The following is a 25,991-nucleotide window of genomic DNA, read 5'->3' as shown; positions in this document are numbered from 1 at the left end:
AAAGGAAGCAAGTATGGTTGTGTCAGAATCACAGATCCCTTACCCTCAGTGTTGTCTGCTGGCTGTGCTTCCTGTCCCGCAGTTTGCACATGCTCAGTCTCCACACTGGGCTCTGCATCTGTGACCTTAAGCCTGGGTTTCCTTGCCACAGGTGGTGGAACCTTGACTGCCACCTCCTTCTGTGTTTCTATGGACTTGGATGGATTGGACATAGATGAAAGCTCTGCCACCAGCTTCTTTGTGAGATTGGCCTGGGCCTCAGGGGTTGAGAGGGTTTCTATGACAACCTTCTTTGTGCTCTTGGCGAAGATGAAACTGGCGGTAGATGAGGGGAACTTGAGACCTGTTGGGGAAGTTGGGGAGTGCAGGCTGAGATGAGAGGGAGGCCCCTCTTTACTTCTGGCCTCTGTCCTCAAGCGAATGGCCTCCTGCATTCTCATGGTGGCTGAGGCAGAAGGAGACTTACTTGTAGGAGAGTTGACAGTAGAGGACTTTGAGGGTAAATTAACTATGCTGGGCTGGAACTTGGCTGTGGTTGTGGTTGGGGCTGAGGTTAGGGCTGCCTCTGGGACAGTGGCTGAGGTTAGGGCTGCCTCCGGGACAGTGGCTGAGGTTAGGGCTGCCTCTGGGACAGTGGCTGTGGGAAGTTGTGAGACAACAGTAGTAGGTGGGGATGTGACAGTGGGAGGGGGAGCTGTCATGATCAGAGACCTTCGAATAGGCTTCTGTGGAGCCTCCCCGTTACTGGGTTGTTTGGCCCTCAAAGTGACCTCTGTATGGTTCTGTCCCTGACTCTGGTCCCTTTTCAGACCCTGGTCACCATTATTGACAGACCTCAGCTTGACCATCTGCAGAAGGGAGGGGGTGACCACAGGAGTGGGGGCCTTCTCTGGGGGAGTGGGAGAGCTCTTGCTGAGGGACATCTTCTCTTGGTTCTGGCACTCTGTGATCCCTGGACTGGGCTGCGGTATTCCCTGGGGTGCAGATGAAACTTCCTGTGGTGCAGGTCGGGCAGGGTTTGGAGCACCCACTGTCCCCTCTGAAACAGGGGGCACAGGTTCTGTCATAATAACCCCCTCCTCACAACCACTGGGTGGTGGGGGAAGGGGGAGGTCAAGCTCATCACCAAGGGTGGCCAAGTCCATGGGAGGTGGGGGAGGAGGCCAGAAGGATTCCCCAGTGGGGTAGACTAGTGGGAGCTCTGGAGCGGGTGAAGAATCTGAGGGGACCCCAAGTATGGTCACTGGCGGGGTCTGTTTGGAAGGGGGAAGGGGAGGATAGTGTGCTGGGGGAGGAGAAGGAGATGGCAAGACGCGTGCTAGAGCAGGGCTAAGCATAGACAACGTGTCCATTTTAAGTTGAGATTCAGTCCTTTTCTCTGTAGCAGGAGTCTGTATTTCTGTATTTACTTTTCCTAGGCCCCTTCCTGGAGCTACTGAGGCGTTCACTGACTTTTCATTTACCAACCGACTTGCCTGGACCGTCTCTAGTTTACCTATCATCTGACTTACCTTGACCTTCTCTGGTTCAACCACCAACTGACTTCCTTGTACCCTCTCTTGTTCAACTTTCTGTGCCACTTCACTATTCCTTTTCAAACCTTCAGAAGGCTCTATTTGAGTCGGTCCTTTATCTCCCACTTCTATAACCACTGGACTCAACCCATCTTTTTCCTGGACCTTTGGACTCTCCTGACCGTTTCCTGACACAGATGTTAGCGCTGCTGGATTACTGGTCTGCTCTTTAGACAGAGACTCAGTGACCCTATCTAGCACACCTCCTGCCTCCTGCTCTGGTGCAGATTCAGAATCCTCTCTTGATGTGGAAGGAGACTGCCTCTGCTGTCGTCGATCCTTTGGGTTCTTTCGCACCAGCGTATCCGTGTTGTTGGGGGCCGGGGGACCTAGCAGCAGTTCAAAAGTGCGCTTGTTGTGTGCCCATACCTCCGGGGGAGGAGGAGAGGGGGCACACACTTTGGGTGGGGGAGGGATATTGAACAGCTCTCTGAGTGCCATGACTGAAGGTGAGGAAGTTACAGTGTCGACTGGAGGGGATGGACTGACAGTCTTGCTGCTGTCAGAGGCCTGTGGCTGAATAACAGGTGATGGGGATGGTGCCTTGGGGAAAATGCTTGCTAGTTTAGCCAGGATGCCCCTCTTGTTTCCTGGGGATGAGTTATGGGTCTGTTTGGAGGGGAGGGTGGGCATGCTACCCGGGCTGGGATAGCAGCTGGAGGGGGAAACAGTCTTCTTCAGGATGTTTTCCTGGGGGGTCTGTTTCTGGGGAGAGAAGCCTGTGGAGCCTGGCTGCTCATTCCTCTCCTCTTCCCTGGCTGCTTGCTGTCGGGTGTGAAAGGAGTTGGTGGTCACAGAGCCCGAGGACTCATCCAGAGAGCTGGTGTCTGCTGTGTATCCAGGGCTACTTTTGTTGCTGGAGGGCTTGGGAGAAGAGCCGGTCTCCCCAGCACTGACAGCCTTAGCCTCCCCACTACGGACTGGGCTGCTTTGGGCAGGGGCAGCCACCCTGATGTCAGTCAGGTCTCGTGAGCGCCGCTTCATCTTGTCCATGTGTAAGGAGTAGGAGCGGCTGGGTGGGGCCGGTGCCCTCTTGGACTTCATCACAGATAGGCTTCGGATGAAGGGCCCCTCCTGTTTGCCATCATCCCCTCTGGCTTTCCCCTTGCCTTTGATGGTTGAGGTCCTGGAGGCCTTACTGACAGAGGAGTGGATACTCTCTCTGTCCAGGGCCATCTCCCTGGATGAGCCCTCCCCATCCCCCCCCTGTCTGGTGGTGCTGTTGGAGGAGACAGTGGAGGAGTCAGACACCAGGGTCTCAGAGGACTCAGAGTGGCTCCATCCAGAGCTGTCAGAGAAGTGTGGTGGGTTGTATCGGGAGGCAGAGGACATGGCGGAGGCGTGGGAGGAGGCTCTGGAGGAGGCAGGGCTGGCCAGCAGCAGTCTGCTCTTACTGACGGTACGGACACTGCTCCGGCTGCGGTTATGGCTAATCTCCACCACGTCGATGGAGGGTGGCAGCACGGCATTGGGGATGATCTTAGACATGTAGGTGGCCTGGGGGGACATGGACATGACGGGGCTGGGGGGATGGTGCGGCAGGCCGGACACCGTGGTCATCCAGGGGACGGCCAGGGAATTGGGCCTCTTCAGGCCGCACAGCTGGGGGCCCATGCGCTGGAGGAGAGCCAGGTCATCTGTGTGACCGGCCCGGGAGGGGAACTTCTGGACCTGGTCCTCACTAACGGGCTGCAAGCCTTCTACAGACTGGAGATATATCCTCACACCCTCCTGGGAATCAGCTAGGTGAGGCCCATCAATGGTGTGGATGTCCAGGCTCTCACCGTTATGGAGCCCATCCTCGTCTATAACCCGACGAGCTGCCCATGATGCTCTATCCAGCCCTTTAGTGAGGAACAACAGGACAAATCAGAATAAACAGCTACACAAGCAAATACAAGCACAGAAGCTTTTATTGAAGGTGAAATTATCCACAGATATCTTCACAATGGTCTATATTGACATTTCAATGATTTTAGAGCATAAATAATGAGTAGCGTACCCAGTTCCCTCTGGATGTGTTGTGGTATCCCCATAACTGTGGTTCTCCTGTGTCTCCTCCTGGCCTTGGTCTTCTCTGGCTTCTTCTCTGACTTCAGGGGCCTGAAGGTTGAAGCTGGTGGAACAAGACAAAAAGAAGTAGAAATATTAGGTCAAAATCAACAAAAAACCAACAGCCGCTTTCCCTCCAGTGTTTACTCTGAAACACATTGAAGACAAAGAAAATCAAACTGGTTGAAAAAGGTTTTATAGTGGTTCCAGTATGAATTGTTTTCTGGTTATGGTCATGTCATGTTACCTTGGCGGGTCAGTCCTGACCGTGAGGACCGTGTGGAGACAGCGGAGCGCGTTGAGACCTGGGACATGGTGTCTAGTATAGTGCTGTCTGACAAAGAGCCTCTCCTCTCTCTGTAACTGTCACTCTCAGTCTCGTCAGGCTGCCGGGTCACTGTTGACTGTAGAAATCACAGAAAATTCCAAAGTAAATTATTAGTATACACTTAATTAAAGCAGCTGTGAATGCTGTGAATTTGTGATGGGACAATGTTTAGTGATTTGATGTAGCACCATTGATGAAATGTAGAATGGGAAACTTACAGCGATGCTTTGGTCATCCTGGTAATCTACCCCATTATTTGTTTCTGAAATAAAGGTCAAAATATTTCAAATACAGTACCACACAGTACTTCACTTAAAGCATTAATCTTATCAGGGGTAGGTGTTGGATTAAGTGTGAGTATTTGGAGGGATTTGGAGGGCGCTTTAGTACCTTCTTGCTGCTGAAGTTTGAGTCCCTCCCGGGCCTCAGTGTGCAGGTCCTCCAGGTACTTGGGCCGGCTGCCCTCGATGAACACATTCTCCTGGACGTGTGAAGGGACGTGAGTACCCTCATCCTCCTGCTTTGGGACTGCTGGGAGGAGAAAGAGATAGAATGTGAGTGGATATATAATACAAAATAAAGAAATGTGTAAACAAATGAACAATACATTTGGCAAAACTACATTGCACCAAGATAAATGAACCACAAATCCCAGCAGGCTTCATTGACATAACCAGCCAGTATATTCCCCAAACAGTCCTACTCTCATATAATCCAGAGTAGCAGTGTCATAGGGTTATCATGAGGACAGTAGCAGGATAGTGTCCCTTGAGGACAGCAGTCCTGAACAGATCTAGGATCAGTGAGGTGATAACCAGTTAAGTAATGTTGAGAGTGAGGGGCAGCCGTGGCCATGTGGTAAGCCTGCAATCTTTAGTTAATCAAAGCTGCTTTATATTTAGCCATGTTCTGGACGTGTTCTGTGGGGCTAGGAAGACCATGCTGGAATTAGTCATGTGGACCATGTGCTCTGAGCGATCCCTGCTATAAAGCACCATCTCTGGCTGTTCACCCTGGAAATACACCCTCTTTGACCACTTTTAATTTTATCCTCCTAACAATAGCAAGTTCACACAAACTGTAAATTCAGTCAGAATGATTGATGAATGACATGTTTTTCAGACAGTTACAGTATTCCAGTTAAGTAAATACAACCTCTCAGTGACAGAGTCACCAAAATACATTTAGACAACATTTTAACATCATAAGGGGAGATAGTTTAGAATGGCTCTTCAGGGCTTACCAAGCCTCTGTATCACACCAATAGCAAACAGTTTTATACATTTTATGACAACAGGTATTCACTAATGAATTCACTCTAACTCATATCAATTGAACCAGTTAACCCTGCCCGTATCTCCTAGAGAAGGAACATTCACTTGACCATAAAACTTCAACTTCAATAATTCGAGGTATGTATAATCAATGAAAAACCTGTCTGGGAATGTCCAGGACTCAACCCATGAATTAGCCTATACACTGGAACTCACCTTTCCTCTTGAAAAGCAAAGGCACTGGCAGACAAACATTCTGAGTCAAAAGCACCACCATGGCTACTGAGACACCATGGTAATATAATCCCCCTTAAATTTAGAAAAACAGATCTTATCCTTAGAAAAATGACAGGAATTCAAAACTATCGCAGTGAGTAGAACTAAAAATGCAGGGTAGAACAACATCCAATACAGACAAAATAATTCAGTGAACCGGGTAGAAAAGATCTTGCTTGATGTTGTTGTTATTATTCCCCAATTCTAGTGATTACACTTCCATCACTAGACAATGAGAGCTCAGACACTAATCCCAGCAGCCTAATTCTGCCCATCCCTCACGCAAACACCCCCCTCCTCATACCCCAGGCAACTGATCCCATTGCTCCTTGTTTGTGGACATGCTGACCCTGGATTGGTCAGAACGTGATTATGACACCGACCATGCTGGGATCAGACACACACAAAGGGAAAGAGAAAAGTGGTTAGACAGTTGAAGCTCTTATCTGCTTGAAGCAGCCACTTATCATATTGACTAGCTACTGTGCCATTTCTGAAAACTACTCTGGTCTAACTGACAGAAGAGATTAGGAGATCTAGTAATCCTTGAAGAACAAGTTCATTTTGAAGTCTGAACCACAAGGTGGAGTAAAGGAGCTAGAAACTATGAAGGTTTTAGTTATCAAACAAGATCAATCCTGTTGGGAGAGAATACACAATAGAATAAATGTTACACAATGAAATCATGTACCTAACTACTTCTATCTATCAACACGGTCAATGGGATCTAACTGGACTGAAGTAATAAACTGAATACATCATTCCCTGCGATTTACTGCTGGCAAGAATTATGTGGTGAGGCTAATATCTCTTACTACTTTACATCCCTTTAGCAAATCTGCAACTGCCCCTTACTTCCCATGGGGCATGTCTGAAGATGTGTACTACTGTAATGTACAAACTTCATCTCAACCTGTGAAAATGGTCTATTTACCTCCTTGTGCAGTGAGCAAACATGACAAGGAATGTATAACATCTGAGCAAACATAAAACATTTCCATGTTATCATCATGCTGTATGACTCAGACCTTCACACAGTGCTCCAGGTATTTCACCAGGATGAATGGAACTTAGGCAACATGAATCATGTGGACCATCAGTGGCTCTGTCTGTGTTCTACCAGCATATTTTGCATAGATTGGTTGTTTGATTATGATTATAGCATCATGACATTGTCATTCATGGATAAGCGAGAAATGAGCCCTTTGTAGACCGGGACAAAACAGGAACAGGAGGAGGAAATGGAAAAATGTAAGTACAGCCACAATCACTAATAGATTTACAATATAAATACACCAGTGAAACACAGAGGAAATAGTAATACAATAAACACGCAGACAGACACAGCATGTGGAGGGGGTCTGATGATGTCTCACAGCCTTTTGTTCGTTCCTATTGTAATTCAGTTCATATTAAATCACAGTAGTAACCCATCTGTCACTGGAGTCTAATAGAACACCAGTAGGATTTAAGAGGGAGGCTGATCCTGTGAGCCCCCAAACTGATGTTTACTCCAGGGATTTCAGTGCCAATACCCAATCTAATATGTATGATACCCAACAGCTTAATGCTCTGACATCAAAGATCAGCTTACAGACTCAATGAAATACAAATAACATGTGAGATTGTGTGATATTATGAATGTACACTACATTTTACACATAATTGAATGTAGAGAACAATGCTGAGCATTTAACTATGTCCCTTTGCATTACAGTTACAGCTCTAGTCGATAATGCAAACTAATGGTAAAGTGCCTTCAAAAATAATTCACACCCCTTGACTTTCTCCACATTTTGTTGTGTTACAGCCTGAATATAAAATAGATTAAATGTAGATTTTGTGTCACTGGCCTACACATAATCGCCCATAATGGAAAAGTGAAATTATGTTTTTAGAAAGATTTTGAAATGAATTACAAATTGAAAGCTGAAATGTCTTGAGTCAATAAGTATTCAACCCCTTTGTTATGCCAAGCCTAAATAAGTTCAGGAGTAAAAATGAGCTGAAGTCACATAATAAGTTGCATGGACTCACTCTCTGTGCAATAAGTGTTGCACATGATTTGTGAATGACTACCTCATCTCTGTACCCCACACATACAAATAAATATCTGTAAGGTCCCTCAGTGGAGCAGTGAATTTCAAAGACACATTCAACCAAAGACCAGCTAGGTATTCCAATGCTTTGCAAAGAAGGGACACTATTGGTAAATTGTCCTACAAAGTATTGACTCAGTGGTGTGTATATTTATATCTGTATTTCATTATCAATACATTTGCTAACATTTCTAAAAACACGTTTTCACTCAGTATGGGGTATGGTAAGTAGGTGGGTAAGAAAAAAAAATATTTAATCCATTTTGAATTCAGGCAGTAACACAACAGAATGTGGAATAAGTCAACTGGTACGAATACTTTCTGAAGGGTAGGTATTAGTCTTTCAGGAATTAAGTCAATGACATGATTATTCAACCAGTAACAGAGTCTATTTAATGAGTCAGATTAGGCGAGAGGGAAATCATCAGAATGAGTTCTCGCCTGTTACCCTGGATCTAGCAGTTATCAGGTTGGCGCTGATACATTCTGACACAGGTAGACTTCATATGGTGCACACAAACACAGCTGACTCTGTCCTAACATGCCTCTCTGTGTTTTGAGAAAGCAATGGACAGACAGACAGACATTCTTTGCTGCTGTGAATGTTCGATCTGCTGCTGTCTGCCAGATCCCACAGACTTTTAACCTCCTAAATGTAATGTCCCCATATTTGGGGACTTTATTAGATTGTTTTATTCAATTCAGTCTGCTATGAGAACGGTAGCCCCTATCTGCAAAAGCAGGGTGTCTGCGGAAAGCTGAGTATCTTGGCTATTGATGTATGCCTTAAAACCTTTGGTGTGACTTACTACCATATTTGGCCATACGAATATATAAGAGCAGGCCGAGCCGAGGACCTCATTTCAAGATGGCTACAACCTAAATTCCATTTAGATTTCTGGAGAGTAAACAAAATAAAGACGGAACACGTCGATTCACACCGAAAGCCAGGACTCCACAGATCATGATGATGGCTTATTTGTCTGCCTGACCTACTGTTATTGATCACCAGCCACAAGAGTGAAAATGTTTATTTGACACGTTTTCACCAAACAGCAAAAAAAAATAATCCACCTTTATTTAAACCAGGTAGGCCAGTTGAGAACAAGTTCTCATTCACAACTGCGACCTGGCCAAGAAAAAGCAAAGCAGTGCGACAAAAACAACAACAACACAGAGTTACACATGGAATAAACGAACGTACAGTCAATAACACAATAGAAAAGGTCTATATACAGTGTGTGCAAATGGCGTGAGGTGGTAAGGCAATAAATAGGCCATAGTGGCGAAGTAATTACAATTTAGTAAATTAACACTGGAGTGATAGATGTGCAGATGATGATGTGGAAGTGGAAATGCTAGTGGCAAAAGAGTCGATAGGATGGGTTATTTACAGATGGGCTGTGCACAGCTGCAGCGATCGGTAAGCTGCACAGATAGCTGATGTTTACAGTTGGTGAGAAAGATATAAGTCTCCAACTTCAGCGATTTTTGAAATTCATTCCAGTCATTGGCAGCAGAGAACTGGAAGGAAAGGTGGCCAAAGGAGGTGTTGGCTTTGGGGATGACCAGTGACCAATACCTGCTGGAGCACGTGCTACGGGTGGGTGTTGTTATGGTGACCAGTGAGCTGAGATATGGCGGAGCTTTACCTAGCAAAGACTTATAGATGACCTGGAGCCAGTGGGTTTGGCGACGAATATGTAGCGAGGACCAGCCGACGAGAGCATACAGGTCGCAGTGGTGGGTGGTATATGGGGCTTTGGTGACAAAACGGATGGCACTGTGATAGACTGCATCCAGTTTTCTGAGTAGAGTGTTGGAGGCTATTTTGTAAATGACATCGCCGAAGTCAAAGATCGGTAGGATAGTCAGTTTTACGAGGGTATGTTTGGCAGCGTGAGTGAAGGAGGCTTTGTTGCGAAATAGGAAGCCGACTCTAGATTTAATTTTGGATTGGAGATGTTTAATATAAGTCTGGAAGGAGAGTTCACAGTCTAACCAGACACCTAGGTATTTGTAGTTGTCCACATATTCTAAGTCAGAACCGTCCAGAGTAGTAATGCTAGTCAGGCGGGCGGGTGCGGGCAGCGATCGGTTGAAAAGCATGCATTTAGTTTTACTAGCGTTTAAGAGCAGTTTGAGATCTTACAAGGTAAGCTTACATTTGGTCTGTGTTTGAGCTATAGCTACATGGAGATTATAAAATTAATCCTTAGGTTGGTATGAACAAATCTAGCCTATTACCAATGTTATCTGATGATGTATGACTTAATGGCAACATCGAACATCCCCCAAGTGACTATATCTTTGCGCATCAAAAATATGACGTTGCCCACTTACCGTAGGCATCCATTACACAGGGGATTGGCTACTATGGCACCTTGACAGTCTTGTAGCCAATGAGATAAGCTTTCCAGGGATATGCAGTTGACTTGGGTGGGACAAAGCAAGGCCTAGAACCTTTAATGCGAACTTTTGCTACCTGACTCAAGAGACGAGACGCACCGAGCACGCTACATTGTAAGCATATTTCATTGCTTTAGCATAAAAGATTGCTTCTCAGGGGGGGAAAATAATAGTAAAACTAAGAATATTGAACAGGAAGCTAAAAAAAAGGCAGCTATGATTAAGTATACTGACATAGAAGCTTTGAATACAATACTGGTTCGGAACAGGGGAGCGATTTGGGAGAACTAGTATTTTGACACGGCCGATGAAGAATGCTTTCTAGAAGGTTTGGATCAACTTTTAGATCTGTAAGTAAATTATTTTCATGACTTTATATTAGCTAATTTACGATATTAAGTTGTCTGCTTTTTGGGCTTTGGATTTAGTTTACATAGAATTTACTTGTTATGTTGGCCTACGTTTTATAATTCCAAAGTAGTTTTTAATTTTTAAATGTTTTTTTATTTCACCTTTATTTAACCAGGTAAGCTAGTTGAGAACAAGTTCTCATTTACAACTGCTACCTGGCCAGTTATTGTCAATGTTTCAAATTAGTTAATTGTTTGCTGTTCTAAGTTTCACCCTTGTAACTTTGGAGAGGCTACTAAACTCTCATAGCCATTGTTTATTTGTGGTTCTCACCTCTGCCTTTGTCTCCAAGGTGCTACTGTTTGCATTGTGTGTGTGTGCTTCACACCTATGTGAGTCACTGTACAGATAAAGTTTAGGCTTGGTGTTTTTACATTACAGTAATGTTGTTTTGTAAATTTAGTCAACTGTAATTCTGTGTGTCTTACAACAATATGTCCCTTTATTTTATTCACCACAGAGCAGAGGTTGTAGAGGATTTGGATGATGACATGTGGGAGCCACCCCTCTCCAGTAAGCGCCCCCGCCGATCAAGGTCTTCACCCCCCCGCTGCTATGTCAATCACCCCGTCTGATAATTCTACATCCACTTTCATAGACCTCTTCAAAAAGAAAATAGGGTCTGTGGCACCATTCGTCCTAAAATAATCAGCTTTTTTGTGAAATGGAAGGACACAAGGGAAGTAACCATGCTCACCACACAGCATAAGGCATTCAATAACAACAATGTCTGTCAAGGACAGTGAAAAAGGAAGAATGTCCCCATTCCTGTTTCTGTGAAGGCCTACAATGCCAGCATGGGGGGTGTCAACCTATATGAGGCTACTACCAGCTCCCCTCCACTTTGTGGACAGTAAAATGCAGTAAAATGCTTTCTTTCTCCACAAGCAGATGGCCAAAGCAAAAGGTCAAACCCCTCTCTACCAGTTGGCCTTCCAAGTGCAGCTGGTGTTGGAAACTGCTAAATTGGGGGCCCAAAGCAACCTCACAACCACCACAAGACCCCCCACTCAAGGTGCGTGCCACTATCCAACACACATGCCAAAAGACAAAGGGAAGCAGTGCAAGCATTGCACAAAACACAGGGGCGGGGGGGGGGGGGGGTGAAACGGTGAAAGTTACATCTAACCTTCTACACCTGGGATGTAAAACTAACACCATTTGTAAATAGTTTCGCTTATTTCTATTTTTGCACCTTTTTTTAGTGAAGGACACGTGTGTCACCAAGTTTGTGTACAAGACATTTTATTTTTTATGCACAGCACCAGTCAAAAGTTTGGACACACCTACTCATTCAAGGGTTTTTCTTTATTTTCTACATTGTAGAATAATAGTGAAGACATCAAAACTATAAAATAACATGTAGTAACCAAAAAACTGTTAAATCCAAATATATTGTATATTGGAGAATCTTCAAAGTAGCCACCCTTTGCCTTGATGATAGCTTTGCACACTCTTAGCATTCTCCCAACCAGCTTCAACTTGAATGTTTTTCCAACAGTCTTGAAGGAGTTCCCACATACAGTGGGGCAAAAAAGTATTTAGTCAGCCACCAATTGTGCAAGTTCTCCCACTTAAAAAGATGAGAGAGGCCTGTAATTTTCATCATAGGTACACTTCAACTATGACAGACAAAATGAGAAAATAAAATCCAGAAAATCACATTGTAGGATTTTTTATTAATTAATTTGCAAATTATGGTGGAAAATAAGTATTTGGTCACCTACAAACAAGCAAGATTTCTGGCTCTCACAGACCTGTAACTTCTTCTTTAAGAGGCTCCTCTGTCCTCCACTCGTTACCTATATTAATGGCACCTGTTTGAACTTGTTATCAGTATAAAAGACACCTGTCCACAACCTCAAACAGTCACACTCCAAACTCCACTATGGCCAAGACCAAAAAGTTGTCAAAGGACACCAGAAACAAAATTGTAGACCTGCACCAGGCTGGGAAGACTGAATTTGCAATAGGTAAGCAGCTTGGTTTGAAGAAATCAACTGTGGGAGCAATTATTAGGAAATGGAAGACATACAAGACCACTGATAATCTCCCTCGATCTGGGGCTCCACACAAGATCTCACCCCGTGGGGTCAAAATGATCACAAGAACGGTGAGCAAAAATCCCAGAACCACACGGGGGGACCTAGTGAATGACCTGCAGAGAGCTGGGACCAAAGTAACAAAGCCTACCATCAGTAACACACTACGCTGCCAGGGACTCAAATCCTGCAGTGCCAGACGTGTCCCCCTGCTTAAGCCAGTACATGTCCAGGCCCGTCTGAAGTTTGCTAGAGAGCATTTGGATGATCCAAAAGAAGATTGGGAGAATGTCATATGGTCAGAAGAAACCAAAATATAACTTTTTGGTAAAAACTCAATTCGTCGTGTTTGGAGGACAAAGAATGCTGAGTTGCATCCAAAGAACACCATACCTACTGTGAAGCATGGGGGTGGAAACATCATGCTTTGGGGCTGTTTTTCTGCAAAGGGACCAGGACGACTGATCCGTGTAAAGGAAAGAATGAATGGGGCCATGTATCGTGAGATTTTGAGTGAAAACCTCCTTCCATCAGCAAGGGCATTGAAGATGAAACGTGGCTGGGTCTTTCAGCATGACAATGATCCCAAACACACCGCCCGGGCAACGAAGGAGTGGCTTCGTTAGAAGCATTTCAAGGTCCTGGAGTGGCCTAGCCAGTCTCCAGATCTCAACCCCATAGAAAATCTTTGGAGGGAGTTGAAAGTCCGTGTTGCCCAGCAACAGCCCCCAAACATCACTGCTTTAGAGGAAATCTGCATGGAGGAATGGGCCAAAATACCAGCAACAGTGTGTGAAAACCTTGTGAAGACTTACAGAAAACGTTTGACCTCTGTCATTGCCAACAAAGGGTATATAACAAAGTATTGAGATAAACTTTTGTTATTGACCAAATACTTATTTTCCACCATAATTTGCAAATAAATTCATAAAAAATCCTACAATGTGATTTTCTGGATTTTTTTTCCTCATTTTGTCTGTCATAGTTGAAGTGTACTTATGATGAAAATTACAGGCCTCTCTCATCTTTTTAAGTGGGAGAACTTGCACAATTGGTGGCTGACTAAATACTTTTTTGCCCCACTGTATGATTCTCAATCAGAGACAACTAACGACACCTCCCTCTGATTGAGAACCATACTAGGCCAAAACAGAAACCAAACATAGAAACACAAAACATAGACTGCCCACCCCAACTCACGCCCTGACCATACTAAATAAAGACAAAACAAAGGAAATAAAGATCAGAACGTGACAGTATTCCCCCCCCCCCCCCCCCAAAGGAGCGGACTCCGGCCGCAAAACCTGAACCTATAGGGGAGGGTCTGGGTGGGCGTCTGTCCGCGGTGGCGGTTCTGGCGAGGGACGTGGACCCCACTTCACCAAAGGTCTAGTGCGCCTCTTCGCCCGCCTCCGTGGCCTCTTTAAAGCGGCGACCCTCGCCACCGACCTTGGACTAGGAACCCCAGACATGGGTCCCGAATGGACGGAGAATTCCGGCAGCGCTGGACAGGCGGGAGACTCCGGCAGCTCCAGAGTGAAGGACGACTCCGGCAGCTCCAGAGTGAAAGGCGTCTCCGGCAGCTCCTGGCTGGCTGGCGGCTCCGGCAGCTCCTGGCTGGCTGGCGGCTCCGGCAGCTCCTGGCTGGCTGGCGGCTCCGGCAGCTCCTGGCTGGCTGGCGGCTCCGGCAGCTCCTGGCTGGCTGCTGGCGGCTCTGGCAGGTCCTGGCTGGCTGGCGGCTCTGGCAGGTCCTGGCTGACTAACGGCTCTGGCAGGTCCTGGCTGAGTGACGGCTCTGGCAGGTCCTGGCTGTCTGATGGCTCAGGACAGGCTGGCAGCTCTAGCAGCTCAGGACAGAAGGGAGACTCTAGCAGCTCAGAACAGACGGGAGACTCTAGCAGCTCAGGACAGACGGGAGACTCTAGCAGCTCAGGACAGACGGGAGACTCTAGCAGCTCAGGACAGACGGGAGACTCTAGCAGCTCTGGACAGACGGGAGACTCTGGCAGAGCTGGACAGACGGGAGACTCCCGTCTGGAATAGGCCGCACTGGGCTGTGCTGGCGAACCGGGGACACCATGCGTAAGGCTGGTGCCATGTATGCCGGCCCAAGGAGACGCACTGGAGACCAGATGCATAAAGCCGGCTTCATGGCACCTGACTCGATGCCCACTCTAGCCCGGCCGATACGAGGAGCTGGAATGTACCGCACCGGGCTATGCACACGCACTGGGGAAACTGTGCGCTCCACCGCATAACACGGTGTCTGCCCGGTCCCTCTCTCTCTCCGGTAAGCACAGGAAGTTGGTGCAGGTCTCCTACTTGGCTTCGCCACACTCCCTGTGTGCCCCCCCCAAGACATTTTTGGGGCTGACTCTCGGGCTTCCAACCGCGCCGCCGTGCTGCCTCCTCATACCAGCGCCTCTCTGCCTTCGCTGCCTCCAGCTCTGCTTTGGGGCGGCGATATTCCCCTGGCTGTGCCCAGGGTCCTCTCCCGTCTAGAATTTCCTCCCAAGTCCATGAGTCCTGTGTCTTCGGCCGCTGTTGCCCATTACCACGCCGCTTGGTCCTCTGTTGGTGGGTGTTTCTGTAACGGCAGATTTCTTTCTCGTCTGAAGAGGAGTAAGGATCGGACCAAGATGCGGCGTGGTAAATGTTCATGGCGATTTTAATAAGAAAAGCACTGAACACTATGAAATACAAAACAATAAAAGATAACGTGAAATGAACCAAACCGAAACAGTACCGTGTGGCGAAAAACACTCACACGGAAACAAACACCCACAATCCAACAGTGAAACCCAGGCTACCTAAGTATGATTCTCAATCAGAGACAACTAACGACACCTGCCTCTGATTGAGAACCATACTAGGCCGAAACAGAAACCTAACATAGAAACACAAAACATAGACTGCCCACCCCAACTCACGCCCTGGCCGGGGCGGCAGGGTAGCCTAGTGGTTAGAGCGTTGGACTAGTAACCGGAAGGTTGTGAGTTCAAACCCCCAAGCTGACAAGGTACAAATCTGTCGTTCTGCCCCTGAACAGGCAGTTAACCCACTGTTCCCAGGCCGTCATTGAAAATAAGAATTTGTTCTTAACTGACTTGCCTGGTTAAATAAAGGTAAAATAAAAAATAAAATAAAAATAAAATAAAGACAAAACAAAGGAAATAAAGGTCAGAACGTGACACATTCAGTATTGTTGCAATTGTCATTATTAAAAATACAGTGCCTTGCGAAAGTATTCGGCCCCCTTGAACTTTGCGACCTTTTGCCACATTTCAGGCTTCAAACATAAAGATATAAAACTGTATTTTTTTGTGAAGAATCAACAACAAGTGGGACACAATCATGAAGTGGAACGACATTTATTGGATATTTCAAACTTTTTTAACAAATCAAAAACTGAAAAATTGGGCGTGCAAAATTATTCTGCCCCCTTAAGTTAATACTTTGTAGCGCCACCTTTTGCTGCGATTACAGCTGTAAGACGCTTGGAGTATGTCTCTATCAGTTTTGCACATCGAGAGACTGAAATTTTTTCCCATTCCTCCTTGCAAAACAGCTCAAGCTCAGTGAGGTTGGATGGAGAGCATTTGTGAACAGCAGTTTTCAGTTCTTTCCACAGATTCTCGATTGGATTCAGGTCTGGACTTTGACTTGGCCATTCTAACACCTGGATATGTTTATTTTTGAACCATTCCATTGTAGATTTTGCTTTATGTTTTGGATCATTGTCTTGTCGGAAGACAAATCTCCGTCCCAGTCTCAGGTCTTTTGCAGACTCCATCAGGTTTTCTTCCAGAATGGTCCTGTATTTGGCTCCATCCATCTTCCCATCAATTTTAACCATCTTCCCTGTCCCTGCTGAAGAAAAGCAGGCCCAAACCATGATGCTGCCACCTCCATGTTTGACAGTGGGTATGGTGTGTTCAGGGTGATGAGCTGTGTTGCTTTTACGCCAAACATAACGTTTTGCATTGTTGCCAAAAAGTTCAATTTTGGTTTCATCTGACCAGAGCACCTTCTTCCACATGTTTGGTGTGTCTCCCAGGTGGCTTGTGGCAAACTTAAACGACACTTTTTATGGATATCTTTAAGAAATGGCTTTCTTCTTGCCACTCTTCCATAAAGGCCAGATTTGTGCAATATACGACTGATTGTTGTCCTATGGACAGAGTCTCCCACCTCAGCTGTAGATCTCTGCAGTTCATCCAGAGTGATCCTGGGCCTCTTGGCTGCATCTCTGATCAGTCTTCTCCTTGTATGAGCTGAAAGTTTAGAGGGACGGCCAGGTCTTGGTAGATTTGCAGTGGTCTGATACTCCTTCCATTTCAATATTATCGCCTGCACAGTGCTCCTTGGGATGTTTAAAGCTTGGGAAATCTTTTTGTATCCAAATCCAGCTTTAAACTTTTTCACAACAGTATCTCGGACCTGCCTGGTGTGTTCCTTGTTCTTCATGATGCTCTCTGCGCTTTTAACGGACCTCTGAGACTATCACAGTGCAGGTGCATTTATACGGAGACTTGATTACACACAGGTGGATTGTATTTATCATCATTAGTTATTTAGGTCAACATTGGATCATTCAGAGATCCTCACTGAACTTCTGGAGAGAGTTTGCTGCACTGAAAGTAAAGGGGCTGAATAATTTTGCACGCCCAATTTTTCAGTTTTTGATAAAAAAGTTTGAAATATCCAATAAATGTCGTTCCACTTCATGATTGTGTCCCACTTGTTGTTGATTCTTCCCCAAAAAATACAGTTTTATATCTTTATGTTTGAAGCCTGAAATGTGGCAAAAGGTCGCAAAGTTCAAGGGGGCCGAATACTTTCGCAAGGCACTGTATATATATAAAAATTGGCCGATTAATCGGTATCGGCTTTTTTTTGGTCCTCCAATAATCGGTATCGGCGTTGGAAAAATCATAATCGGTCGACCTCTACTGTGTGAGAGAATTTATCAGTCCAGGTCTAAGCTTGTGGCCCACTGAGTTTTACACAACACTTGGCCTCTGGTGAAACTAGGAACAAACATTCAACAGTGCCCTCTTACGATGAAGAAGACTTCTCTTACGAGGTAGGCAGGTAGATATGAGCCTGTGTAATAGATATACCTGCAGATGTCTGGTCTGCCTCGTTCCAGTCCATTTCATCTTCAGACACTACAGGCCATGACAATCCCTCAGGTTTTAACATGTCAGCACACATGCATGCCGTGAATAAACACATTCAACTACACACACACCCCTAATGACTTGAGCTCACACAAATTTCAGAATTAGTAGCCAGACACAGTAAATGTGATAATCACAGTAATTACATCAATTAAAGCCAGAGATCCTGTGTAACAGACCAGAGTACTTCCCTGTCGTTCTCTAATTAAAAACACTTAAAGGTCAGGAGTGTTCCCCACATCCCTGCCAGGCAGCACCACAGCAAAGGGCTTAGCTAGTGATAAGCACCAGATAAAAGCCCATTAAAAAGAATGCAGGAGAACGAAGGAGAATGTGAAAAATTCAGTCAGACTTGCTAGGGCACGCACATTTCAGCAAGGCGCAGCTATACAGGTCACACAATCACTCGGGAGCTCAACATTTACATTACTAGACCAGCAGGGAGAACTTTCCAGACTGTCAGGAGACACTATGCCCTCAAGGACAAGTGTTAAGCTTCCATGCTTTACAGAAGTCCTATGGCAAGCTGTTTAAGAAAAACATTCAGGAAAATAAATACTTCATTATTAGTAAAACTAAAACAAACACTGCTTGATCATAATTGAATGTATTACGTTTATTGTAGGTCTATGTGTAGTACAACACAGATATGTAATACAACGTGGTAGATACCCTAGACCTCCGTTTAAGTGTATCTAAGACAAGCAGAATAAACTGATCTGGGACCATTACTCCTCCATGCACAATGCCTGCAGAAGTCAGTATTCTCAGTAACCTGCAACGGGTGTAGAAGCTGCAGCACAGTGGGAATGCTGGGTGGCGAGGTTCCACTGGGCAGGTCTCTCTCTGTGTGCACATGTACATGCTGCTTATCCCTACCTCATGCCTTGAGGGCATGAAAAAAACTGTGCGTTCTGTGAAGGAAAAACAATTACCCCAGTAACAACTCAACTTTAAGTGACCATTTTGTCAGAGTGGGATTGACATAAACTAAAGCTGCATTGCTCTATTTCTCTAGCATGCCATGCATGAAGTCGTGCATAAAAATATGTGTATCTTTTTAGATTAAAGTACCACCACAATGTCCACTGAAGACTCACAACTTCCTATAATGCAATCATCATGAAACTAGTTTGTGGACTGGAGTTTTAAATACATTTCCTGCCGTGACAGTAGTGTGTGAGAAGAAAGTGTAACGTATCTGTGTAACATTACAATAAATGCTGTATGATTTCATAAATAATAACGGTTGTTGAACGCCACGAGGCTTGGCCAGGTAATGATTAAACTAAGCATTAGACTCAATGATTGATGAAATCCAACCCCAACACATCATACAGATAGGACTAGAGGGCATGCATGCTGGCACTGTATAGACACAATCTGATCTCCTCAAAATCAGGGTGTGCTGACAAATATTCCCAAATATTCAAATGTAAATGTTATTACATGCTTCGCCATACTATATTATTAGGATTTTCATTAGCTACTGCTAACGCAGAAACTATTCTTCTTGGGGTCCACAGTCCATACAAAACATAAAACACAACACAATACAGAACATTAAAAGACAAGAACAGCTCAAGGACAGAACTACATACATTTAAAATAAGAATAAAAGCTTTCATACACTTATGCCTTAACATTCCGTGCATCATGTACTCAATCATCATCAACAGCTACACTGCAGCCATTCTTTTTTCCCCCACACATTTTTCCTGTACATTCTCTACTGATACAATTGCTTTCTCTAAACCGGCCTGCAAATGATTATATCACAATTCCAGTGTTCAGTAAGTCACACGGTACAATAACAGCGACAATCCTGGTTCTTGGTCCTTGTACCTTCAACAGTCTGAAACCAATTCTATTAACAGACATGAACGTTGAGTCTAATACCGAGTTCAAAACAACTGGGAAGTTGGAAATCTCCTGCTTCGGGCATCAGTGCTTTCAAGAAAACTGGGAACCTTGAAAAAATTTAAATAAAAAAGAGCTCCAACTGGGGAAATTAATTTTGAATATTCATCCAACTCGGAATTCTAGATTGAGAACTCAAGCCTCTTTCTAGAGCTCCGACTTTCCGACCTGAAGATCACCGACTGTCACGGCCATTGTTGAAGGAAGTGGACCAAAGCGCAGCGTGGTGAACGTACATTACTTTTTATTTTGTAAATGTCGTCAACAAAAACAATAAACAATACAAAACAACCGCGAAGCTTAAGGGCTATGTGCCGCAACCAAAGTTAACTACCCACCAAGACAGGTGGGAAAAGGGCTGCCTAAGTATGGTTCCCAATCAGAGACAACCATAGACAGCTGTCCCTGATTGAGAACCATACCCGGCCAAAACAAAGAAATACAAAACATAGAAAAATGAACATAGAATGCCCACCCAAATCACACCCTGAACAAACCAAAATAGAGACATAAAAAGCTGTCTAAGGTCAGGGCGTGACACCGACGTCACATTATCTGACATGAGATCCTCTTTCAGACTAAAAGGAATACGACTCTGGACATACATGGCAACACCTCCTCCATTTGCATTCTATCTGTCCGATATATTCTCGAATCATGTATAGCTACTATTGCATCATCAAAGGAATTATCTAAGTGTGTTTCAGAGATGGCTAGAACATTAATATTTTTTTATGTTAATAAGTTGTCAATTTCATTAACCTTATTTCTCAGGCTACATTTGGGCTTTTTTTTAGTGTTGGTTTCTCCTACAGCAAGTCAAAATTGTCACAAAAGGAGACATTCCTGTCTTTGCCGTTTCTCTTCGGGAACTCATTTAGGGCAGCGAGGCGGCTGTAACGTTATTAACCCCTTCTATAGTACAGCAGGGGGCCAGAGATGACAGTTCTCTTCCCTGTGCAAACAAGGGTGTTCAAGAGAATGTTGTAGTCCTTCAGTTCCTCAGATTTTCGAAAGCGAATGTCGTTAAATCCAACATGAGTGACAATAGTGCCAATATTAGAGTAGTTGGCTAGAACTGTGGGCAGGAGAGAGTTGATGTCTTGGACACGGGCGCCTGGGTGACAGTGGACCTTGGTCGGACCACAGACCGCAGCCAGGCCAAAGTCTCTCACTATCGAGCTGTCCACGACGGTGGTTATGATGGAATCCAATGGGGAAGAAAGAGGGGGAACAAAACGGTTTGCCTTGGGCAGGAGGAGTTGTGCTTTGATTCATGCCAGCCTGACTCACCGCACATGTACCAGTAGCAGCAGATGGCGTCGGAAACTTCGGGGAGATGGAGGGCCCAAGACCTTGATTCCTTTGGTCAGCAACCAGCTGAGCTGTGGATCGTGCCACTGGACGGCTGTTGGTGTACTACCAGGATCAGAGCTGACTCCCGGGGCCAGTACGTCCGCTTCCAGTGGGGCAAAGCTGTTTAATAGCTGGATCTGATCTTCTAGGATATATGGAGGCCGACCAGACTACCTCCCACCCAACTTCCTTTGCCTTGTCAGTGTTCAGTCTCCCTCTGGCCACGGAGTTGACCTTACCATCTGTCCAGTGGATTGGAACAGGTCAGTACCGCCTGACTCATTGACCCCTTGGCTGAAGGAGGCATTCAAAACTGACATTCTGTGTGCCTGGGCTGCATCAAAGTACTTAGAAAGGACGTCTTGTTTTTCCCGCAGCTAAGCTAGCAGTCGGAGAATCTCCTCCCTAAGCTACTTGATGATGATACATTTGGAACAGACAAAGAATTTAAATTAATTTATCAATTTTACCTTATTTTCCTCCTCTTGCGCAGATATCATCTCGCACCTAGCCTATTTGAGCCCAGACGTAGACACATAACACTGGTGTTTTGACTCTAGCACTGCTAGCGTTATCTTGCTCTGGTAGCATGATGGTTAACTGCTAACTATTGTGTTTTTTTTGTTGCAGGAATCCGGGATACGAACAAGCTAACTGCATTGCGGAATCCTTAGCTATCAGAACTTCTAATGGTTAACCTCTCTAGGGTATGTGGGATGCTAGCGTCCCACCTTGCCAACATCCGGTAAAATTGCAGAGTGCCAAATTCAAAAAACAGGAATACACATAATAAGCATTCATAAAATATACAAGTGCTATACATCGGCTTAAACATTTACTTCTTGTTAATCCAGCCGCTGTGTCAGATTTCAAAAAGGCTTTACGGCGAAAGCATACCATGCGATTATCTGAGGACAGCGCCCCATGTAAAAAAGCATACAAACATTTACCAGCCAAGTAGAGGAGTCACTAAAGTCAGAAATAGCGATAAAATGAATCACTTACCTTTGATGATCTTCATATGGTTGCACTCACAAGACTCCCAGTTACACAGTAAATGTTTATTTTGTTTGATAAAGTCCCTCTTTATGTCTGTATCTCTGGATTGTTGGCACGTTTTGTTCAGTAATCCAATGGCTCCAATGCGGTCACAGCAGGCAGACGAATACATACTAAAAGTACCAGTAAAGTTCATCAAAACATGTCAAACGATACTTATAATTAACCCTCAGGTTGTTTTTTGTCTTTATAATCAATGATATTTCAACCGCACAATACCATTTTCAATAGAATGGAAAAATAACAATCAGGTCTGCAAAGTTCCCCTGTCTTCTGACCAAAATGGCTGTTTACTCATCATTTTTCAAAATAAAAGCCTGAAACCATGTCTAAAGACTGTTGACATCTAGTGGAAGCCATAGGAACTGCAATCTGATTCCTAACCCATTGGATTTTCTATAGGCATTGAGTTGAAAAACAGCCACATGAAAACAATTCCACTTCCTGGATGGATTGTTCTCAGGTTCTGCCTGCCATATCAGTTATGTTATACTCGCAGACGTTATTTTAACAGTTTGGAAACTTTAGAGTGTTTTCTATCCAAAATTATAAGCATATCCTAGCTTCTGGGTCCGAGTAACAGGCAGTTTACTTTGGGCACGCTTTTCATCCGGAGGTGAAAATACTGCCCCATAACCAAGAGAGGTTAAAGATGTTGTTGTTGTTGTTATGATTAAAAACGATTTAATTAAAACTATTTCATAAAAACAACAGACTGAGTGTAGACATTGAAAGTCATAAATTAAATACTGTACAGCATTCCTCTGTAAAATTATAATACTGCAGGGCATGGCCGTGGTGTGGTGAAATCTGTGCAATCTTTAGAAGGACAAATCGCTGAGAACATTTGACCTTCCCTCTTTTTCTTAAACAAACACACACACCGCACTCACACACACGTACAAAGGAACACCATTGCCTGGGCTCTAAGGAAAAGTGTGTATAGTGCTGAGGAATGCATGGAATCTCTATAAAGTCTACAGATCAAAAGTCTACAGATCAAGAATCCAGGTGACCTTCTACAGGTGCCAGGTTTACAGCAGCACCATATAACTCTGGCATCTCCTCAGTCTCCTTATGCCCCTCTCACTCAGCTTAGTGTGAGCCTGCGGAAGTCCCACTGTAGAGAACACAGGATATGAGAGACTACAGCAGCATTAGGCGGGCTAACAGCTTGGCTTGACTAGGTTACTTACAGGATCAACTGGGCTAAAAAGCACTGCAGGCAAATAACACACTGTAGGAGTGCTGAGACACACGCAGGTGAAGCATACAGGGCACACAGGTAAATCACACAGCCAGCAACCACCCAATGGGTCAGTAGCCTATGTAATTCTGTGTCCTAGGCCCATGTGAGTCATTGTCCTGGTTATCGCAGGTCATCACGGGAGGATGTGTCAACACAGTTACGGGTCCAGGAGCATACCGTTATCTCTGCTAGCTACTGTGCACTCAAACATGATGTCTGGGTCAAACTCCATGGTCCATTTTTACCAATACATTCCCACCAAGAGCAAAGGTGGGGTAAACACTCTTCTGAGGGGGTTGCACTGGACGAAGGATTTGTTTAACAAAAGACATCCTCAATTTCTCACCGAAAGTTCTGAACAAGAGGCCATATGCCCGTGACAACCTAAAAAAAATTCTAAACCAACCATCGTAGATCCCCTCTCATTCCCCATCCATTGAGGATATTGTTTCAAGACACACATCAACTGTCTGTCAGACTGAGGTTTATAATATTAGCATTGTTTGGACACACCAACACGCACAATCCCCAGCCAGACACTGATCTCTGATAGAAACCTATTTCATCTCATTCATAGTAGGGTGAGGAGGGAGGGATCTATGTGAAGGGAGGTTGGGTCATAAGAAACAGAACCCCTTGTTCCTACTTACTGTAACTGTTCTGGCTGTGGCTTTAATTAACTGGGCGCATACCAACAGCAGCCCTCTGCCCAGGCCAGGCTGAGGTGGGGTGGGTGATGGGCCCCATCCTCTCTGGTATCACTGTGAATCACCATCAGAATGAGCTGGCATTCATTTTAATATGGTTAACCTGCAGGAATTTATTGTGAGCTTTTCCAGGAGCATTTCAGTATCTGATGCCTGGTACTATGCCTCTGGATGTTTTCTCATAGAATCGTCAGTTGCTTTCTTATTTGAGCCAGTCACGCTGTTGGTAAAAGCAAACTGCCTTTTGGAGTGACTTGCCAGCGCAAACACAGAACACACCACGTGTTCATGGCTGAGGGCTCAATGCCTTGGCTTGCAAAATAACATCTGGAATATAATGAATATAGAATAATGAATACTTCCTAGTTTATGATGATATATATAACCTGAAGGGAAGCTTTGTGGCCTACCTCTCATTACGGCTGCATCAGTGGGTAAGCCACTCACACCCATACTGAATCAATTAAGTGTTTCAAAAGGTGAGTAAATGTATCAAATTTACTTCTAATTCTCCTTCACCAGACAGGTAAACATTATTTCACATTTCCAGGTGTTACAGTTGTACACCATTGGAGAGCAGTCCATTCAATTAGTAGCCCCACCTACTGGTAAACCCAAATGGGAACACTACGCGCACTCTGAACTGGATTCAAAGAGATCTGAGGGAAAACGGAGGAAAATCTTCCAGGGGAGGCCTGTGCCCTGCTATGCACAATGTGGGAGGTAGCCCGTGCTGACCTTGGCAGGGGAGAAATACCTTATCTCCCCCGCTCACAGTTTACATTCTCTCACAGAACTCTTAGCAGATATAATGGTAATATTGTCAAAACTCTGCTTTTAACAACCAGCAGAATTGGTTAAAAAAAAAAAGGTTATGTATGTCAACATATTAGGCGATAATTAAGAGAAGGCAAAGTGATCATGTCTGGCGAAAATTATATCAAATGTTTTACCATTGCAACATTTGATGTACAGTCACATTCAGTGTGGTTGTCTGAACCGTGTTATAGAGTTCACACCTGCCGATGCCTCATTGCGATTGGTTATTCCCCATCATTTGCAACGTTAATGAGCATCACCACTATCTTTCCTTTGTGGTACCTCAAACTGTCGTGATTACCAGCTCAGATAAACTTTTATGAGTTGATTTTACTCCTGGCTCAGAGTTTGTCTGGACAGTGTCTTAACATCCTAATATAACCTACTCTGAGCTGGGAGTTTTTTTTGTCTTAAAACAGGTTTTAACAGAATTCCTATGACCTTTTTTGAGATGCTTTATGGATACGGGCCAAGGTCTATGGAGTAGTGTTGAGTGATTAACCAAAATGTCAGGGGGCTTTCGGTTAATTAAACAACTAATTAACTGAAGTCGGGTCAATTACTTGAAAACCATTTAGTTTTTTTGTGAGCTTAACGCGACATTTCTCTAGAGAGAAATCAAATGATTCACAATACATTTTTTGTCAAGTACTACGTGGGACGCTGGGCTGATTGGAAGTTGTAGTTGTAGGCCAGGGTGGGTACACACATACCATTTGAGTTATTTTCGACCTAAAATATATGAGACCTCATGAGAGAGGAAATTTACACAACGACGAGAGGGATAGAGACAGCTCGTGAGGTAGCTCTACCCAATTGATAGTTGTGGTAGTTGGCAATAAGCAGTCTTGAAAGTATGCCTCATCTACTTTGAAGAACTAGTAAAATAATTGTCAGCCAGCTAGCTACTAGCTTAGCTATATAGGATGACTTGTTCAATGGGGAGCACAGAAATAACATTACAGCCAGTCTGGCTGGCTGCTACTGCATGAGCAGGAGATGATGACTAAGGAATGGACAAATAATATAGACATCTAATAAAAACTAAGTAATATACACAATTTAAATATTTTCTTAAAGTAAACTAAGAAATGTGAATCAATTATGGTTGATATGTGATAAGCACAGTGGTAGAAAAAGTACTCAATTGTCATACTTGAGTTAAAGTAAAGATACCTTAATTGAAAGTTACTCAAGTAAAAGTCACCTAGTAAAATACTACTTGAGTAAAAG

General features: G+C 44.5%; 1 protein-coding gene across 6 annotated transcripts in view; it reads right to left on the bottom strand.

Annotated features, from left to right (window-relative positions):
- LOC110497991 (uncharacterized protein KIAA1522 homolog) overlaps positions 1-25,991 on the bottom strand; it is a 46,608-nt gene that overhangs the window by 2,239 nt on the left and 18,378 nt on the right. For 5 of the 6 annotated variants that reach the window (XM_021574507.2, XM_021574509.2, XM_021574508.2 and 2 more), the window contains exons 3-7: positions 4,345-4,485; positions 4,173-4,216; positions 3,874-4,030; positions 3,577-3,690; positions 44-3,418 (exon numbers count right to left, since the gene is read on the bottom strand). In XM_021574507.2, the coding sequence (XP_021430182.2) occupies positions 44-3,418; positions 3,577-3,690; positions 3,874-4,030; positions 4,173-4,216; positions 4,345-4,485 (3,831 nt within the window). Of the gene's footprint in view, positions 1-43; positions 3,419-3,576; positions 3,691-3,873; positions 4,031-4,172; positions 4,217-4,344; positions 4,486-5,444; positions 5,741-25,991 lie in introns of those variants that run through there. The other variant, XM_021574511.2, reaches the window with a different exon arrangement.

This window comes from Oncorhynchus mykiss, chromosome 19 (assembly GCF_013265735.2).
Source record: "Oncorhynchus mykiss isolate Arlee chromosome 19, USDA_OmykA_1.1, whole genome shotgun sequence".
Lineage (NCBI taxonomy): Eukaryota > Metazoa > Chordata > Actinopteri > Salmoniformes > Salmonidae > Oncorhynchus > Oncorhynchus mykiss.
The sequence above is the reverse complement of the archived record's forward strand: the minus strand, read 5'-3'. Positions and strand labels throughout refer to the sequence as shown.